Source organism: Pteronotus mesoamericanus, unplaced genomic scaffold, assembly GCF_021234165.1.
Source record: "Pteronotus mesoamericanus isolate MK-2021 breed Mesoamerican mustached bat unplaced genomic scaffold, CSHL_Meso_final scaffold_409, whole genome shotgun sequence".
NCBI lineage: Eukaryota > Metazoa > Chordata > Mammalia > Chiroptera > Mormoopidae > Pteronotus > Pteronotus mesoamericanus.
This window is the reverse complement of record NW_026555316.1, coordinates 380,076-400,260: the sequence shown is the minus strand read 5'-3', so window position 1 is coordinate 400,260 and position 20,185 is coordinate 380,076. Positions and strand designations below refer to the sequence as shown.

General features: G+C 59.9%; 1 protein-coding gene across 3 annotated transcripts in view; it reads right to left on the bottom strand.

Moving 5' to 3' along the window:
• The window catches only part of PRKAG2 (protein kinase AMP-activated non-catalytic subunit gamma 2), a 194,898-nt gene that overhangs the window by 118,501 nt on the left and 56,212 nt on the right, over positions 1-20,185 (bottom strand). For all 3 annotated transcript variants that reach the window (XM_054593436.1, XM_054593437.1, XM_054593438.1), the window contains exons 2-3: positions 19,652-19,723; positions 17,108-17,387 (exon numbers count right to left, since the gene is read on the bottom strand). In XM_054593436.1, coding sequence (XP_054449411.1) covers positions 17,108-17,387; positions 19,652-19,723 — 352 coding nt within the window. The remainder of the gene's footprint in view (positions 1-17,107; positions 17,388-19,651; positions 19,724-20,185) is intronic.

The following is a 20,185-nucleotide window of genomic DNA, read 5'->3' as shown; positions in this document are numbered from 1 at the left end:
TTCTTGCTGCCGTCGTTTTTCTAGTTTTCCTCCTCTACACCTGCCCTTGACATCGAGGAGCACTTCCTGGAGACACTGTACACGGTGTGCTCACGTCATTATTCTATCTTGTGGGAGTCTTCTGCCCCCGGGCAGAGGGCGAGCTCCCGCCCCGTGGGGGCCCGCACCCAGAGAGCGGGTCCCTAGCACGGAGGCGGGGCAGGGACCGGAAGCCGGGGGGCCCTGCGCTCAGTCACCGTGGGGGGCAGCGTGGCCTGTCCGGGGGCGGGGAGCGGGGGACGTGCCGCTATGGCACTTCTGTGCTGTGAGCGCGATGCGCTCTTGCGGCTGTGGTGTAAGACCCTGTGTGACCCCAAATTACGGGTGAACCAGCTCCGTCGTTGGATTCCTCAGCCGGGGACCCGGGAGGCCAGTCCCCCAGCCTAAGAGACAGGTGTCTGGCGTCCCGGTCACCTGGCTCGAATGCCATGCTTCTGGCTGTAGCCCCAACCAGGGCTTGTCTTGTCTCTGCGGTAGACACCACGGCCGATGCCCAACTTCCGCCTGTCACCCCACCCTGTCTGTCACCTGCGGGGCAGCAGGAGGCCCCGAGAGCCAGGGGTCCTCGCCGGGCCACGCGGGTCACGAGACGGTGCCGCCCCCTCCGTCAGACGCCCAGCCTGGCCGCGCGCAGACTGCCCCGGCAACAACCCCAGTGGAGCCCACGCGACCTCTAGGTTGCCAATTACATTAAAATAAAAAAATTTTAAAGGCCCCAAGCCTTTGTTGTCCTCGAACTGCTTGAGTCCTGTGTTGTGAGCAGAGCCGCCCCGGTGGTCTGTGTGGCCGGGAGCGGCCAGCCATGCGGAGCCCCGTGAGCGAGCAGTCCTTCCATTTGTCTGCGTTTATAGACTTTGCCCAAAGCACTTTCCTCAGCTGAGAGGCTGGGAGGCCAGCCATTACCGTCCAACTTAAGAAATAAAAAGAAACAGAGGTTCAAAGGAGGAGGAGGATTTGGCCAAGATCCCTGGGAGGGAGGCCAGGGGACAGGGCGGGGTTAGAGCGTGAGTCCGCTGTCCCCCGTCCAGGGGTTTGGAGGACCCCTGGCTGCCTCTCTGTCGGGAACTTGACAAAGCAAATGCAGACTCGCCAACCGAAGCTCTGCTCTGCGACCTTTGAGGATCATGTGATGGTACCTGAAAAGCGCCCAGATCTCTGAGCGGCTGCGGCCAAACACAACCCGGTTATGTAAGGGGCCCGCGGGGGCCCCGAGCCCGGGGCGGCCACACGCGTTAGCACGTTCTCTGCCAGCGCCCTCCTGCTGGTTGCAAAATCCTGGGTCATATTTCATGGAAAGTTCTAAAGGTCGCCGTGGCGCTTGACTCGGCGTGAGACCCTGGGCCACCTCCTTGGGGCCTTCCGCGTCCCGGGCCCTGAGCTGTGGATGCGGCGGGGTCTCTGGAGAGAGCCGCCGTGCCCTGACTCAGGCACCCGTGTCTGCCCGCACCTCCCACGTCACCCAACACACTCACGGTCACGCGCAGCCTCGTGGTTCCCCGGGTGCTGGAGCTGACAGCCTCTTTGAGGGACGGGGGCGTGTTTTCTTCTGGCAAAGACAAAGCACCTCAACTGGCCAGCTCATACCGGTGACACCTCCACCCAGGGGCCATAGGGGCATCTTAATTTTTAGAAGACAGGAAAGTACAGAGAAAGGGAAAGCCCACGGCAGTAATTACGTTCAGCATGCCAAGTGCGGCACCCCCAAAACGTGAAGTCCCGAAACATCCTAAACATCGGATGGGGGCACCACAGGCCCCATGGAAGGGCTCGGCGGGGGGCCTTGTTTTAAGCCCTCCACGGGGGCCTGCAGTCCCTGGGAGTCGCCACGCCGAGCCAAGGGCTCCCAAGGTGCCGGAGACAGTTGACAAGGGCCAGCTGCTAACTGCAGCTTTCAGAGCTGCCCCAGGACGAGCCTTGGACTCAAGGGTCACCAAGAAACAGCCTCCAAAGGCTCCCAAGATTCTAGAGGCCAAAGCCTGGATCCCTGTTTCGCTCTGTCTTCTCTGAGTTACGTCTTGGGAAGGCCAAGCGACACAGCAACGTGCAAAGCCCAGGCGTGGATCAAGACGGCGACAGCTCGCCGCCTCCACTGAGAGCCGCCGTGCGGTCCCCCCGGGCCCTCGCTTCCGTCTCCCGGATCCGGGGCTCCCCAAGGGGGACCCCAGCCGCCCTGGCGCTGCCTTCATCTGGAAAGCGCTGGCTTAGTGTGAGGCCTGAGCTAACCTTTGCCTTCGACCTGCTTCTCCTGACTAGTGAAACACAGCACAAACCCGACGACAGCCATCGCGTTTAAACTAACGTAGGTGGAGCGCAGTGCCTCAACGCAACTCAGGTTCACTTCTTGGGCATGTTTCTCCCGTAGAAGAGATCAAAATACCGCCTGGGCCCATTGCACGGGGGTCCAGAGGAAATCACGTGACCTAGGATAGCAAAGTCACTGTTAAGCTGAGGGGATGGCACAGCATTTGACATGTGATATCATCGCTTGTCCAAAAAGGCACCTCACGGGAAACCGCAGCGGAGACTCGGTTACTGACGCTCAGCCACCGCCTGGCCGGCTGCCCGGGGCGCGGCAGCGTCGGGGGCGGCAGCTCTGGCCGGCCGGCTGGCAGGCCCTTGGGCTTGCACCAGGAGCCCCCACAGGCGTGCCACTCTGGCTGCAGACCCCAGATCGGAGACGTCAGATGTTTACGGACAAACCCTGCTCATCGGCCAAAACTCAAGCTCAAGCATTTTACTTCTTGAATGAGGAGCCAAGGGCCTCTTGCTACTAATGACTTCCTCTTTGTAACCACACACACAGAACACTGGCGTTTTAGCAGCAACTGCAGCGGGATGGGGGGGCGCTGCTCCGGGCCAGACCGCGGACTGCAGAGCGCGCCGCTGGCACGGGAGGGGACGGGCGTACAATGACGCGGGAAGAGGGAGTCAGGGGTCCCTTAGTCCTTGAACTTGGTCTTCATACTTTACGGGTGGCTGGACATGCTGAGGGGGGTCATGGGACCATCTGTTTAGGACCCCAAGGCATCTATAACGAGTGAAATTGTATTTGGTACCTTCTGAGTAAGAAAACCACAATGTGTCTAATGCATCTATCCCTTAAAAAGGTTTATGTTTGGGTGCTAAGTGGCTGAAGTTGCAGACATCTAGAAAGTTCACTTCCCTGACTGGCTCATTTCCTGAGGCTGCCAAAATATAAAAAAAGATAACCGATAACTCAGATTGCTCACGAACTCAGAGCGGCCCGATCCCAAATGAACCGATGTCACTGTACGCTAACGCCCCCACCTCAAAGTGCCCGGTCCTCAAGGAGGGCGGTACTGCCCCCAGGGGTGAAAACGGGCTGGGGGAGGGGCGGCCCGTTCTCCGCACACCTGAAGCACAAGTGCGCGCACAGGACGTAAATGACGCATCTGTGGCCCCCCTGTACCAACAGTACATTATTTTATTAAAATTGCAAGGGGGCAATGAGAAAAAAAATGTCTCAAAAGGCTCTCTCCTTATAAAAAGAAAAAGTTGGTTAATTTTTAAAAAGAGGCTAGAAGGGCAATTGGGGAGGATGTGGGGGAGTGAGTATTCCTCGTCCGTCATAATCAGACAACAGACAAGGCGTAAGGGCGATAAGCCACAAGACAGTTGCCTACGTCTGTAATTTAAAAAGGTCCCCTTTGGATTTTGGTGGAGTGGGGCAGGGGGCTGCCGCCTTTCAAATACATCATTCTGTGTTGTCCTTGCAGGACGCAGTGAGTGACAACGCGAGAGGGCTGAGGCGGTGCCCTCGCCTGCCCACCTCTCCTGCTGTCTCATTCTCTCGGGAGAGAGCCGTTCCAGGGATCCAATGATCTGTGGTTCCCGGTAGCCACCTCCCCACGTCCCCTCCTTCCCGTCAGCAAATCCAAGTGCCTCCAGGAGCCAGCCACCAAGGAGCAACACGCTGAGTTATTTTTGTCATCGAAACCTTGTACATCAAAGGACACTACCAAAAGGATGAAAAGAGAACCCGGAGAAAGGGAGAGAGTATCTGGGAATCACACGTCTGGCAAGTGTCTCGCACGCAGAGCACACGCAGGGCTCCTGCCACGGAGCGACACAAAGGCAGCCCGGCTAAGAAAGGAAGAGCCGTCTCTCCAAAGAAGGCGCACACAACGCCAAGAAGCAAACAGAAAGGCGCTCCGCGGCAGGAGGGGACGGCCAATCAAAGCCACGGTGAGATGCCGCTTCACGCCCACCCGCAACCGCAAGGGGAACTGCAAGTGCCGGCGAGGGTGTGGCGCTGAGCACAGAACGACCAAACGCGGGAAACCCCACTCCTGGAAACTGAACCCGAAGCAACTGCGAAGAGGCATTCAGGCAGAAACGGGCCCGTGAATGCTCAGCACAATCCACAGCCCCCAAAAGGCAGAAACCACCCAAATGCCCATCGACACTGAGGCGAGACACAACACGAGGCACGTCCGTGCAGCGGCACGTGATTCACCCATACAACGGAACGCAGTTCTACACACACCGTGCCATGGACGAACCCCCAAAAGAGCAGGCCGCGCGAAAGGAACCAGACACAACGGCCGCGTTTTGGAGGATTCCATGTACACGACACGCCCGGAACAGGCGAATCCCTAGAGACAGAAAGCAGGTTCGTGCTGGCCGGGAGCTGGGGGTGGCGGCGGGGGCGCAGCGATGGCCAGTGGGTATGAGGTTTCCGTTCAGGGTGATAAAAAGTTCTGGAGCTACACAGAGGTGATACGTGGATGTTCTCTAAAATGGCTCAGATGATAAATAATATATTAGGGGTTTTTAACCACAAAAAAAGAAATACTAAACCATACCGCTACCAAAGGAAAAACATGGGTGAATTCTCCTACCGTCTGGATTCAGGGAAAGGCTTGTGCGGGTACCTAAGTGCTCAGTGTTAATGCTTAAGGGCCATTTTCACGTCTCTTGAGAGTTGCCTTTCCGTGGCTTTTGCCATCTTGGTTCAAAGATACCATCTTTATACTTTTTACAGCTACGTCGTAGTCCACTCTGTAGATGTGCCTTCTTTTTTTTTTTCTTTTCTTTTTTTTAAATCCTACTATCGCCCTGCACGGGAGTGCGTTTCATTGCCTGTTCGGAGAGCCTGCGCCCAGCGACAGCCCCGCAGCAAGGAGCACAGTCCGCGCCCGGGTCTCATTCCTAACTACGACTGGCCACTGCAAGGGACGAGGGCTCTCGGGAGAAACGGCCGACCCCAGGGCCGGCCAGGACAAGGCGGGCTGGGACCCGCCTGGAGGGGCTCCTGCCGGCCAAGTCCGGGACAACCTGAGCATCACAATATGACAATGAGCAACTGAAACCCACCGAGCAGAAGAGGAGGCCACGAGCCTACCAGTAACGCAGGGAGAAAGGGAAAGCGCTCCCTTCGCAACCCTCCAATCCACGCAGAATGAGCGGTGAAGCCCCCCGCCGGCAGCCAGCATGGGATCATTCAGGCAGGAATGACGTGACGCAGCCCCGCCGGTTTGTTCAGCTGGTTGGCGCGCCATCCCGTGCACCAGAAGGTTGCAGGTTCAACCTCCCGTCAGGGCTCAAACCTGGGTGGCGGGTTCGAGCCACGGTAGGGGCGCATATGGGAGGCACCCAGCCCATGTTTCTTTCTCACATCGATGTTTCTCTCTCTCCCCACTCCCCGTCTCTCTAGGAATCAATAAATACATCCTCGGGTGAGGATAAAAAAGAATAACTGACTGATGCGGAACTAGCAAGGGAAAGCTTGATGAGGAAGAAGGTATTGAGGCCTGGCCGGTGTGGCTCAGCGGGTTGGAGCATCATCGTCCAGTGAACTGAAGAGTCTCGGGTTCAATTCTGACTCAGGGCACACGCCTGGGTTGGGGGTTCAGCCTCTGGTCGGGGTGCACACAGGAGGCGGCCAATCTCTCTCTCTCTGATATCAATGTTTCTCTCCCTCTCTCTCCTTCCCTTCCCCCTCTCTAAAGTCAGTAATCATGTCCTCAGGTGAGGATTAAAACATTTTTTAAAGAAGATGTTTACACGGTACCCGACTTGGCGTCCATAAGATATGTACTGCTTACCGAGGAAAAAGTACTGCCTTTCTTAACGCGGAGAACTTGAACGTGGCAGACATCTCCCTGAGCCCAGCCAGCAGCCAGTGTCCCCAGCGATGGCTCAGGGGGATGATGGATGGCACGTGCTCCGGCTGTGGTTCCAGGACAGGACACCAGGCGTGCGGCGCTCCTGCCCGACCGGCCAACCCGAGTCTAATCGGAAGGAGACGTCGGGCTACCGCGGCGCGAAGGTCCGGCCGCACAGTGACTGGCCTGTGTCATCTAGGGAAACGCTGAGGTCACGAGAGAGACCGAGGGTTGGCTGGGATTGAAGCAGATGGAGAAGAAAAGGGACACCCCGTGCAGCGTAGGAGCGGGGACTTCTGCTGCCAAAAAGGCGAGCGCTTGAGACCACGTGTGCATCAAGCCCGCGGCGTAGTGCGGACTCACAGGTCAATGTTAACGTCCTGATTTTGATCATTAAACTGCAGGTAGGAGAATGCCCCGGTTTGTATGAGGTCTACACTGAAAGACTTGGGAATAAAGGAACATTATACCTGCAACCTTCTCTTGATGGTTTCGATATCATATTAACACACACACACACACATTTGTACCGAGAGAGAGCAAGAGAGAGGCCGCGAGCAAACAGGGGGAAATGTTAACGTTGGGGAATCCGGATGAAAGGTACCCGAGAATTCTTCGAACTCTTTCTGCAACTTTTCTTAAAGTTTGAAATTGTCAAGACAAAGTGTGATTTTTTTAAAAAGGGAATTAAGACAGGAAGGGGTCAGGGCCAGAGCGCGGCGTCGGTCAGCATCTCCTTGGACAGTGCGCTGGGGCGCCTTTCGGGGACATCCGCGTGACAGCCACCAGAGGGCGCCCTCCCAGGGGACGGCGCCGGGTGCCAGGCCACAGAGCCGGGCGGAGTGCTGGCTGAACTTTTCAGGAAACCCAGATGCCATGCATACTTTTCCTTTCTTTGTGGGCAGGCAAGACGGGTCACGTTCCTCTGAGGTCTGCTAGGCCCCAGCAGCCAGGACTCGCCAGCTGCCCGGATCCAGAAGGCTCCAGCCGTGGCCGGTCCGCGCGGGGCCAGGCGGCTCAGGGGGTGGCTGTGGCCGGTGGGGCACACTCTACCCCCTACCCAGAACCGAGCCGGGGAGCACAGCCAAGCCAGGGAAAAATCTTGCTTAGCCAGGCTCAGGGTGACACTCACCTAGCTCTGGACTCTGGCAACATGCAGGGACATTTCCGGAGCCACTGGTACCACTTTCTGGGAACATGGCAAAGCGCCCGTCCCAGGCCTAACTGGTGCCACCAGCGCTCAGGCCGGGCTTAGTCCCACCTCACTTATTCACCCCTCCCTCCCTCCCTCCCTCCCTCCCTGCCTCCCTCCTCATTTACACATTCACTCATTCACCCATCCATCCTCTCCTTCCCGCCTTCCTTCGCATGTCATGGGACCCCAAGACCCTGGAGCAGAGGACTGCAGTGAGGGACAGCTGCCGACCTCAAGAAGAGCCACAAGTTCCCCGAGGGGCCCATCTGAGAAGGAAGCCGACGTGCAGGACGCGGGTTAGGAACACGCTTGGGATCAGCGTTCAAGAAAAGGAATGGGAAGAGGTGGGGCTCAGGACAAAGCTGGGAGGCGAGCATACTCAGTGGAACCCTTACAGAAAGTTCTGGAGCTGGGATGACCCCGCTTGCCGCCTGGGGCTGACCTTCCTCGGCTGGCCTGCAGCCTGGGGAAGGGAGAGGCCTGGGTCGGGCGGCCTCTCCGGCTGCGGCCGCGCAGACCATCCTCCAGCCCCCACCAGGCGGCCCCTGTGTGTCCCCGCCCCCAGTGCCGCGTCCCTCGGCCTCTGCCACCCGGGCAGGGCTGGCTTCTCCGCTCCCTCGGTGCCTTCAGAGCCGCGCGGTCATTAAGCTCTGTCAGCTTTAATGCACATAGTGGCTCCGCCCCGCGGGCAGGCCCCTGACTGGCACGTACGCAGCATGGGCTCCTTGGAAGAAAAGGTCCTGCAGAAAACCGGCCCGAGGGCGCGGCTCCAACGCGGGGGGACCGGTCACCGGAGTGCGACCCCGCCCCGCACTTGGGCGAGCAGGCTGCCGCGCTCCGTGGCGGCAGATGACGGGCGACCACGGCTGGGAGGTCCCAGCGCCGGGGGCCCCTGGTGCTGACACTACATCTTGGAGGCTCTAAATGAAAGTCTCAAAAGCCCGAGTCCATCCTTCCACGTGCAGTACGAAGCCTTCGGCATCTGATGGGAAAACAGGCTTTTATTTGAAAAACAAACTCGAGTTCTGGGAGAGGAAGGAAGAGCTGCCTACGGTCCAGTACAGGGACGGGTAAAAGGACGTGAGTCTTACAAGTTAAACAGACTTCTCGAACGGCCCGCCAACGCCCTCAGATACAGAGCCACGGACCGGGAGCCGGCCTGGAAGAACCGGGGTGCAGCCCACCCCGTCCAGGAGCCTGCCCCCCACGGTTAGGCTCTTCATATCCTAACGGAACTACGAGCAGACAGTGAAATTTACTTGGGTGTCCCATGTGCACGTGAGCTCCATCACGGCTGGGAGCTGGTGTTAGGAAGAGAGCCTTCCAACGCTTTCCACCCCACGCCTCCGGCCGAAGCCCAGCGCCTCCTTCCACCCCGGCTCTCTGTGCCCTGGACACTCCCAGGCCGACTTGCTTCCAGCCACTGCAACCCCACCCTCGGTGCATGCCCACGTAGGGCGGTATTTTCCTCAGTGACCCGCCGCGAATCCGGCCGTGTGCGTGGGAAGGAGCATGCTCGGAAAACAAGCAGGAGTCGAACGGAAAACAGAGCGCAGGGCCCAGGGCAAATACTGTTTCGTGATAAATGGCTTTCGGCCAGACGTGTGCGGGCGTCTGACATGCACTGTGTGTTGTTCGGGTGGGGGGTGCGCTGGGCCACAGAGTTTCTAGCTGCTGCTGTGACCAGCTGTCCGTGTCCTTCACCGGGGGATGGAGACGCCGGGGTCCCCGGGCACGCTGTCACCTTCTTGCCTGGCCTAACAGACACCACGGGCATGACCTACAGTAGCCCTCGGCGTAACCAGAGTAGCTGGCCGTCCTGGTCAGCAATTTCCAATGCCTTTTTTCTGGTAGGACAAGGATAACGTCCCCGTGCCCAGCGGGGCTGACTTCCGTCAGTAGTGGTCACGGAGCGTGGACTGCGGTCCGGGTAGATGCCCCTTCTTTTTTTCTTAAAATCCTCACCTGAGGATATGTTTGTTACTTTTTTAGGAAAAGAAGAAGGACGAGAGAGAGAGAGAGAGAGAGAGAGAAACAGACACATCGGCTGCCTTTCATATGTGCTTTGACCGGGGCCCAAACCTGCAGTATACGGGACAACGCTCTAACCAGCTGAGCCGCCTGGCCAGGGCCAGATGCCCCTTCTTGCTCAGTGGGGGCCCAGCTGGCAAAACGCCACCCCCTCAGCCCCTGAGAGCTGTCGCCGCGCGACCATGGGGCTCTGGGAAGAAAGCTGCTTCCGAAAAGCATCTGTCGCACCTCGTGTCGATGCTCGAAACCCCTTCTTGGTTATGAACGTGTCAGCAACACCGCAAGCACGCGGCCTGGAACTGCTGTTGGTGCACCTTGTGGTTTGCGCGCTTATGCCAGACCTTCCCTGAGAGTCGGTTTCGATCTGAGAGAGGAGGGCCCACAAGGGAAGGGAGATGGGGAGCTCCAGGGTCCCTGGATAACCCTGCCCCCTTCCCAACGCGGGGCACGAGGGCCAGCCCTGTCCTCGCAAGTTCCGGTCGCTTCCATCTTCACCCAGACACACGTGCACCTCCAGACACGCCCTCAGCCCAGCCCCGGGGCTCCTCCCAGGGAGGAGGCTCTGCTGACGCTGGGGGGACCTCGGAGAGCTCGGGGCAAGGGGGGCTGGCCCAGGGAACGGCAGACGCGCGACCTCGCGAAAGACAGAAGGAACAGAAGCACAGCACAGGGGGACACGGACCGCGCAGACACCTAAAATATCAGCCATGATTCAGAGCTCGCGTGGGTGGCTCCCGGCAGGTACGACCAGGTGCCTGCCTTCCAGGAGAAGGCAGGGCACGAGGGGGTCTCCACGGAGGAGGGAGGCCACCGTGATGGGTCTCCAGGCCACGCCGGCGGCCCCCGCGGGCCCCCCCACGTCCGTCTCTGCCATCTCTCGCTGTACTGTAGCCAGGCCAATCCCTCCGAGTGCAAGTCATTCCCTCGGTAACACCTGGTCGCTCAGTACAAACGCGGAATCCTGCCCTGGCCTGCAAGGCCCCGCCCAGCTGCCTGGCCGCACCTCCCCGGGCCACTCCCTGCAGGCTCACAGGTGTCCCTGCACGGGAAGTCTGCACCCCTCCCCCCACCGCCCCGGCCAGGCAGGCCCAGCCCCCCACACCCACTTGGCCGCCCCCCTGGGTTGCCACTCAAATGCCCCCCACCTCCTGCCGTTAGAGGCCTGCCTACAGCAGCCCTATCCCCCACCCTCGCCACGTTTTTGTGCACGATACATACTTCTCACCGTCTCCTCTCCCTAGAATGTTGCCCCACAAGCCGAGACTCACTGGCTCGGGCTGCACCCCGAGTCCCTGGCAGCTCTGGACGAATGTAGCCAGCGCGGAACAACATGGAAGGCCTGGGTAGGCGGGTCAGGCAGAGGGTGGACGCGTCTCCTCTGTGACATCGGCCTTTGTCCGTTTGGGACGTGCAGGCGAAAGCAAGCGTCCCAAGCTCAGCGCACCTGGCAGGGACAGGGAGTCTGGTCTTTGTCCCCTGGGCAGGCCCACCTGTGGCCGGCACGAGGCTCAGCGGTGAGCCTACGTCGCCCCCTAGCGGTCGCTCGGCCAAGAAAGCGAGAAAAAGCCAAGGTCTGCGGAGCCTGGCCAGGCACCTGTTACCTGCAGGGGAGACACCCGGTCTCTCCCAGCTTCTGATGGCTGCGGGCACCCCTGGGCGCCTCGGCTGGTAGATGCATGACTCCAATCCCTGTGTGTTGCCACATGGCGTTCTCCCTACACGGCCAGCTTCTTATAAAACACCAGGCATACTGAATCAGCCTCCCTCCCCCGCCACACACACACGCTCCGGTTTGGCTTGATCTCAACTAATGACACCTACAGTGGCTTTATTTCCAGATCAGAGCACATGCAAGGACACCAGGGATTAGGGCTTCAACGTATCTTTTTTGAGGGGACACACTTCTACCCCTAACCCTTATCACAAGGATGAAACGAGACTGCGTATTTTTATAATCTACGTAACGGCCTGAAACGAATTCTTCGTCTGGCCCAGCTCCCCCGCCAGCCCTGGCCTGAGGACCTGACTGACGACCCCGGCCTTCCTGCCCCCTAACCCGAGGCTGACGGCGCTGGGGGCCTTCCTCACACTCCACAGTGGTTGTGAGCGTTTGTCGTGGGCGGGGCCCCCAGCAGGGAACGTACGTCCCTGGTGATAGGCAACAACTTCAGGCTCCGTTTCACCCCCCTCTTCTGCTCCACCCGTGGCTCTCGGCCCTCACCCGAGTCTTCCGGGAAGGACGCAGAGGCCCCCTTCGCTCCTCACCCAAGCGCGTGACGGGGTGGGGGGTGGGGGGTGGGAGCAGGGGCGCTGGCTGCAGATCTGAGTCTTGGCTCTTCTCTCATCGCTATGGCGACACAACCACCCCGGTTACCAGAAACCAGCTCCCTCTGCTGCAGGGAGATGCTTGTCAAAGGGGGGATTCGGCAGGAAGCCCGTGAGGTGGGAACCCAGCAGGGGACGTGCCGTGGGGCCGTGGCCCGGCTGCTCTCGGCGGGCACCCCACCTCTGGGCAGGTACCTCCCCGGGGAGACAGAGGAGCTGGGAGGCCGAGGGTCCCACTGGGAGGGGGCGCAGGGCGAGGTCCCTTTGCTGTGTCCCCGCTGAGACTCTGCTGGCCACAGACTAAGCCTCTGAGCCAAAATGATTCAGAGGGGAAAGAAAGGGCCTGTGTTTCTCCTAAGAACCTGGCACCAACAAGCGCGGTGCCGGGACGCGAGGAAGGCCAGCACCCAGCGGGCAGTGTGCCAGGACGACCGGGCCAGCTACAAAGACTGACCTGCTTCTGATTCGGCCAGGGGACAGCCACGGCCCAGAGGCCTCCAACCGCCCCACCTGGGACGTCCAGCAAGCCCACATCCGGCAACACACTTACCCCGAAAGGCCGCCTCCAGGACAAGGTGCCTCTGGTGCCAACCAGACCCTTCTGTCCCCAGGGACCGGGGGCCGGGCCTTCCTGGCCGGCAGGTATTTTGAGTAGCAACCCAGCTTGGATGGCCATGAGGGTATGACGATAAGGGACAGAGACTAGGACAGCTGGTGCCTCAGGGCTGGTTCGTGCCTTGTCAACGCATTTACAACCCAGGCGACAACTCCTAGGATCTTCAGGACAAGCAGCGTGTCCTCCAGCACCTCGTGGCCCTACTTGGCTCTTGGGAGGCAAAGTGGAAAGAAGGAGAAAGAACCTGGAGAGAATTCACGGAGACCCCAAGCCCAGGAGGCCCTGCCCCGCCCGGGCTAGAAGGCGGGGCGGCAGGATGGAGGGGGACCTGGCTGGTCCGAGCAGGGACAGGTCTCCGAGCAGCTGACGTGGAGAAGACAGTGGGGTGCTCAAGGGCCTGTTGGGAGGCTGGTGGGGTCGGCGCATCTTCCCTCGCCAGGCGGAGGGGGACCCACGCCAACCTTGGCGGGAGGTGGAGGGCAGGAGCCGCCTGGTGATGGACGTGTTTCTTGCAGAGAGAAAGCATGTCAGCGGGGAGACAGCTTCCATTTCGGCCGAAAGCGCGGGTCCCGTCAGGGTGCTCTCGGGGACGCGTTCAGGGGGGCAGCGTGGGGGCTGAAGGTGGTCCTGTACTTTCCAAACACGGTCACACTCCTTTAAACGTGTCCTTTATCTCCGCTGTCCCTGCCCCTCTGTCCTTCTCAGCCCTGTCACCGGACTTCCAGCTCAGTCTCGCGCTCCAAGCTCTGCACATGCCCCCAACTCCCGTCCACCTTCTCAGTCTCCCTTCCTCGCCGCGCCCTCTGCCCCGCCCCGCCCTGCCCTGCCCCGCAGTCCCTGCATTTTCTAAAGCGACTCTGTCTGCTCTTCTCTCCATGGAGCCACGTGCCAAAGCGCCGAGGGTCAGGCCTGCCAACGTCCAGGGATGGCGAGAAAGGCTGTGGACATTTATGTCAGACTCGCAAACCGATTTTTGCATTCTTTACCTAGGCCGACCCCCCAAGATTAAGATCGCCACCCAGTAACATGGAAGCTTTGTTCCCTATGGGAGTTATTTTGGTATAAGAAATGACCAAGGAATCACCTCTATTTTTTTTTTTTTTTTGCCCCTAAATGGTTACTTAATTGTCCAATCCCTGGCTTAACAGTCCAGAAATCCTGTCCTTCAAAGCGGAGCTTCCTCAGCTGCGTTAGAAGCAGATTCGGGAGTCAGACCGCCTGAGTTCAAATCCCGGTACTACCACTGACTAGCTGTGTGGCCTCCGCTCCATACCCTAGCTGTGCCTCAGTTTCCACTTGGACGAAAATGGTCAGCGTACTACTGCATAGAGTTTTCATGAAGATTTTAAAAAATCATCACATATAACACAATGACAATGCACGTGGTAAGCATTTATAATGATTGATGATTATTTGGTACACTCTTTACAATACTGTAACTATTGTCAATGACGAGGGAATGTTTCATAACATGAAATTAAACGCTTCTTGAACGCGGGTCGCTCCAGGGACCCGAGGTGGCCCATCACACGCCCTCTGATGAGGAACGTAAAGCAGTACCAGGAGCAACACAGGCAAGGAATTCTCGGAACCTCATGGAAAGAGCCATGGATTCTTGCTGCCAAGGCCCCCGGGTCCGCCGGGCTCCTCCCCCCCTTCCTGGATCCCAAGGGGTCAGTTCTCCTTTGAATTCTGTAAATACCCCCAAACCCTCCCACAAAATTGGCTTTCTTGTTTAGGGGGGGAAAAAAGTGGCACGAAAGTAAAAGGGACCGAAAATGAACTCAGAAATAAGGCTACCGGCGCACCCTGCGTGGCCCCGTGCACAGACTGGGCTGAGATTCCTAGCAGCCACACCAACTGTGAAACCTGTTTCCTGGCAGCGTCCGCTGGAGACAAAGCAGCCCCAGGGCTCGGAAGTCTGGCTAGTCCTGGTGCCCAGGCCGGACGGTGCTCTCCCCGGGGCCTCATGTAACAAACAGGGTCTTCACATCGTCCCCGCAGTGGGCACAGTGGGTCGTGGGCTGTTTCTCATAGAGTCCCTCCTTCCAGGCAGCCGGCATTACGGTGAAGCTCGGTTTTGCAGAATTCGTTTGGGCAGTGGGGAGCTATAGATGGTCTGGCACCTCAACCCAGGAACTGGCTGAAGTCGAGGAAGAGCAGGAAGACTGCGTGCCCTCCACGCAGGCCGAGGTCGCGCACGATTACAGAATCAAGGGGCCAGGAGCCCAGTGCCCACCCCCCGCCCCCAGGGACGGTGGGCATGCTCCAGCGGGACACAGGCCTAGACCTTCCCCCATCATCCACCACAGGGCTGGGCAGCGTTGGTTCCCCGTCTAGGGCAAGTCCAGGTCTTGGGCTCTGTGGGTCAAGGGTACCAGCGTGGGCCTAAGCAACGCTCGCCGTGACGAGCTGCCAGTCATTCCAGAGCCTTCCGGAGCCCTGCCTACAGCTGCCTCCCCAGGAGGCAGAGGAGAACCTTACCAACCGCCCACACCTAATCCAAAGCCCCTTAAGAGACAAATCGTTGAAACTGGGTGTTTTCTGGCCAAGGACATTGACGATCCTTTCAAAACCCTGAACAGAAAGGAGTAGCACAGGTGGCTGTTTCCCGGGAACAGAGTTGGGCTCATGTTCGTGCCCCAATGTCCCACCTGTGGGCCCCACGTCCCAGCTGTGGGCCCCCCAGACCACCGCACCCCGTGTCTTCTCTGCCCCCTCCTGCCATCAGAGATGGCCCAGGCCCTCGACGGCCGGCCGCCCTGGGCCCACCAGCCCTCTGCGCCCCGGCAGCGATGGGAACGGCAGACCGCGGCTCCTCCTAACCCGGGAGCTGGGCTGCAGAGTCCTCCCCAGATTCGGGTCTCCCCGGGAACCCCAGAACGTGGCTTATCTGGAAATAGGGTTGTTGCCAATGTCATGAATTAAGATACGCTCCCGCACTAGTGTTACTCCATCGTCACTGCTGTCCTTGTAAGAGAAGGAGAGAAGCACACAGACACCGGCATATACAAAGGGACACCACCGTGTGATGAGAGGCAGAGGTAGCAGGGACTCCTGGCAACACCAGAACGGAACAGAACGGCACAGAACAGATTCTCTTCCAGACCCTTCAGACTCTTCAGAGGCAGCAAGACCCTCCTGACACCGTTTTTTTTTTTAAATCCTCACCCGAGGTCACATCAGAGGGAAGGGAGGGAGGGAGAGGCAAGAAACACCGACTGCTGCCTCTTGTACGCGCCTGGATCAGGGACTGAACCCGCAGCCCAGGCGGGTGACCTGGCCGGGAATGGAACCCATGACTCTCCGGCTCGTGGGGTGATGCTCCAACCCCCTGAGCCGCGCCGAGCAGGGCTGTGAGGTGGAACTTCCGGCCTCTGGAACTGTGAGGGAGCATGTCTCCGCGGTTCAAGCCCCCGGTCTGGGGTATGTTGCCATGGCGGCCCCAGGAAACCTCGTTCTGTTGTGCCCAACACAGGCATGATGCTGCCTTTGAAGAAACAGGACACCCTGGTGTCAAGCTGGTCTGACACCACCTCCTCTGAGAGGCGGTACGTGATGGAGTATCGGGGAATTTCGGGGTCCCTGTTGAGGAAGCCGGGGATGCTCCCTCGAGCTCAGAACATTAGGCAAGAGGCTTCTTATGGGCGGTCCCCAGCTCCACGGGGACTGCGTCTGGGACATTTGTGCGTTTATACTTCAGTCATCGTGGGGGGTGACTTCAGCGGTACTAGGAACGATACCCCCCACCACCCAAAAATACAAAACAACAAAGAGCCCTGGCAGGGTGGCTCAGTTGGCTGGAGCGTCATCCCGTATACCAAGGGTTGCGGGTTCGATCCCTGGTCATGCAAGAAGCAATTGATCAATGTTTCTCTCTCACATCGATGTTTTTCTCTCCTTCTCTCCCTTACTTACTCTCTCTTTAAAAATCCATAACCATATACTCGGGTGAGCATTAAAAAAAGAAAAGGAAAGAAAGAAGAGAGACAACGGCCCTTTCCTTGCACGTCGCAGAGATCATTCTAACTCTAGCGCGCTAAGGCCCGGCCTCCCCGGCCACAGCGCACTGACCCGCAGGCCTCGGTGCCGACGCGGCCGGGGCGTAAAAACAGACGCCGCAAACCTCTGCTGCCTGAGGGCGTTTTCCAAATCACCATCTCCCCAAACAGGAACTTCCTATATCGTCAGAAAGAATCAGGAAGAGTGAGGAGAACCCTGAGACCCAGGAAAGAAGAAAATAAACTCTGCCCACTTCCGAGCTCCCCTGGTAGATTTCCAACCACGATCTACCAACAGTGCTCAGCTGAAACTAGGCTGCACTTAGATCACAAACATTTAGGATCCTAAAGAACTCTGTCTTCATCACACTCAGTGGGTCGGAAAGAGAGCACTCCAATCTCCCGGTGCGGGACCATAGGCACCGGGGCCACCGGCAGACCCGAGCAAGGGCCGGGCGGGGGACAAACCGTGGCCTCACACCGCTGCCGCTTCTCACAGAAGGCTGGAGGCCAAGGCCTCGTGAGCGGCAGATATTTACAGTTCACCCCCACGTACCCGTTGGGTTTGTATAGGGAGGGGCCAACAAGTGGAAACCAACACTGTTCCGGAGGGAGAACTGTTCCCGGGGACGGACACGCATGTAGGCACTGAGCACCACCGGCCAGCTGCCGGCCAGCTTTGCTGCCCCCGCAGGTGGCACCATGGCCAAGTGACCAGAGGGAGGTCCCCGGCAGCCCGGCACCCACCTGAAAAATAGCATCAATGTCTTACTTTTTCTGGAGCGGGAGAAGAACCGGATGCCCCCCGGCGAGGTAGACGAGTTGGAGGTGGGGGAGGACTCTTTGGACGAGGAGCGGAAGATCCCGCTGAAGCTCATGCGGCGGGGGGAGCGTGGCGGGGACTCCTGGTGGCAGAATGGGAACACGGTTCTGGGAGAGCCGGGGCTGGTCTTGGGCCGTACAGGAGCAGACACCGGGCTGGAGGGCCGGTGCTGGGCGCCCCTGGAGAAGAAGCCTTTGGAGGGGCTTGCTGAGCCGAAGGGGCTGTCTGCCTGCGGAGAGACAGACACGTGGATGAGCTCACTTGGACCCGGCCCCGCCCTGGACCTGCCACTATCACGCCTGTCCTTCCAAAGTCCCCCGTTGCTGAGCCGCTCCTCCATGGTGCCCACCGGAGAAACAGCTCTAAGCCCCGCTACAGATAGAGGTGGCCGCCTGTGGTCCGGGGGAGGGACCTGACCCCGAAGCGCCCCACCCACAGGCCGGTCGGCACCGCCCAGGGTCCGTGGACCTCTGCCCAGCTCCCTGCAGGGGCTCCCTGGAGGAGGAGAGAACAGGCAGGCGGCGGAAGCAGCTCAAGATGACGCCCCTTCCCCAAACCTGCCTGCAGGTCTCCCTCCTGGACCCACGTGGGTCCTCCCCAAGGTCCGACTGCCCTGGGACAAGGTTCTTCGCCCTCCAAACGAGGAAGCAGACATCTACGATCTGAACACAGGGGCCCAGACTGTCCCCAAGGGCCCCGCACTGGGAGGGACGCACGTCCACCTCCAAGCTGCCGTGGCCCGGGGACGGCGGGGCAGCTGGCAGCGGCCGGGAAGGACAGGAACAAGGCCGGGCGCCTTGAGGTGTCCCCAGAGCTCCTGGGGCAGGAGCAAGGACAAGGCCTGGCAGGGGACTGTCCAGCGCACCGAGCCCCTGGTGATCAGAGGCGTGCACGGCGGGCAGGTGAATGCACATGCCCGGGGCAGCCCATGGGCCCACGCTGGCTCTGTCCATGTTGTGTGCTGCCCGGACCCATGGCCCCGTGAGTTCTCCCACCACCAGAGGGCGCCCCCAAACTGGGCTCAGGGTTCCTTCAAGGATGCGCAGTGCACGCTCGCTCGCTGGCGAGGACGCCACTTTCAATGCCCCTCCATCTCAGGCCCACCTCTCTGTCACGCCCCACCCTGCGCGGAAGGACCAGTGCGGCTACAGGGACGGGCAGGGGCAGGCAGGGAGGCTGGGCCGACGAGAACCTTGTAACTCAAACTCCCTGCCTCAAAAAGGGATTCAGGGTTTTCTTTTCCTGACCATTTACTGTGAAGTGCACAGATTCCCTGTGCGGGGGGGTATCCCGTTTCGCCACTGGGCCACCTGCCTAGGGGACCCAGGCTTTCGGAAGCTTTGTCGAGTCCCAAGAACAACGAGCGGCGAGGAGCAGCTCTGAGCGGTGGGCGGGGGCGGGGTGGGGCGGCGGGGTGGAGCCGGCCCTGTGGCAGGTGGCACGGGCAAGGGTCCTGGAGACAGAGACTGGAGCTGGAGCTCCCGCTCAGTTCCCAGCAGTGCGACAAGTGACTTCAGCCTCACTCAGTGTCCCTACCTGGCCAATGAGACACTCGGCCGAGGCCCGGGGTCGTGAAGGTGACCGGCTACACTGTGAGGGACGCAGCTAGCACAGTCTGGGCCCCTGTGTAACCCGAGGTGTCTGGGACCTAATGCAAAGCAGCTGCTAGAGTCAGGAGGGAGCCGTGCCTGCCCGCGGGGGAGGGGGCAGGGGTGGGAGCCAGGACAGGTCCTGCACAACCACGCCTGCCTTCCTCTCCCCCTCCAGCCCTCCACCTGTCCTCCACACAGACGGCTTTCCCCCAGGCCACGTCTCCAAGCTGCGCCAGGAGACCACCAGACACAGGGAGCAGGTGTACGGTGGCCCTGCAGGGGGGAGTGCAGGCGGGAACACAGGTGCATGTGCAGGCGGGAGCACAGGTGCATGTGCAGGCGGGAGCACAGGTGCATGTGCAGGCGGGAACACAGGTGCATGTGTAGGCGGGAGCACAGGTGCATGTGCAGGCGGGAGCACAGGCGGAAGTGCAGGCGGGAGCACAGGCGGAAGTGCAGACGGGAACACAGGTGGAAGTGCAGGCGGGAACACAGGTGCATGTGCAGGCGGGAGCACAGGCAGAAGTGCAGGCGGGAGCACAGGTGCATGTGCAGGCGGGAACACAGGTGCATGTGCAGGCGGGAACACAGGTGCATGTGTAGGCGGGAGCACAGGTGCATGTGCAGGCGGGAGCACAGGCGGAAGTGCAGGCGGGAGCACAGGCGGAAGTGCAGACGGGAACACAGGCGGAAGTGCAGGCGGGAACACAGGTGCATGTGCAGGCGGGAGCACAGGCAGAAGTGCAGGCAGGAACACAGGTGCATGTGCAGGCGAGAACACAGGCGTAAGTGCAGGCGGGAGCACGGGTTGGATGTGCAGGTAGAAGTGTACCTTGGGCCCTCGCTCAGGGAGCCCTGCCTTGGTGGCACCTCATGTGGGCTGTGAGAAACGTGGCCTTACCTTACGGGAAGAGTGCTTTTCTGAACTCTCCAGGTCTCCATCCAGGAGCGGCATGGCGAAGGAGCTCAGGTCCTAGGATGGAGACAGAGCACGTGGTCAGCGACAGTGGCCCTCATGCAGTGGAGCCATGTGCAGCCACTGCCCCCTTCCTCATCCCCTCCAACATCAGCCGTTCGGGAGGGGCACGGAGGGGGGAGGGGGTGACGATGTGCGAGCCCCCCTCAGAGATCCTGACCACTTTCCCCCTTCCCTTCAGAATGGGAAGCTGCTGCCTCCAGTCACCTGTCACGGGGCGGAGGGGGGAGGAGCAAGGACGGAGAGGCGGGGACTGGGAGGCAGGAAGGGAGGCAGCCAAGGGGAGGCCGGAGTGGAGGGAAGAGGCCCTTCTTCGGCGAGTGGCCCACGGACAGCACAGTGGCTCATGGCACGACGTGGACCCTCGAGGAAGTGTCCGAGGACGGGTGTCTCCCTGGGAAAGATGTCGGGGTCCTCGTTGGGGACCCGTGGCAAAAAGAACAGCAACGCCGATGACAG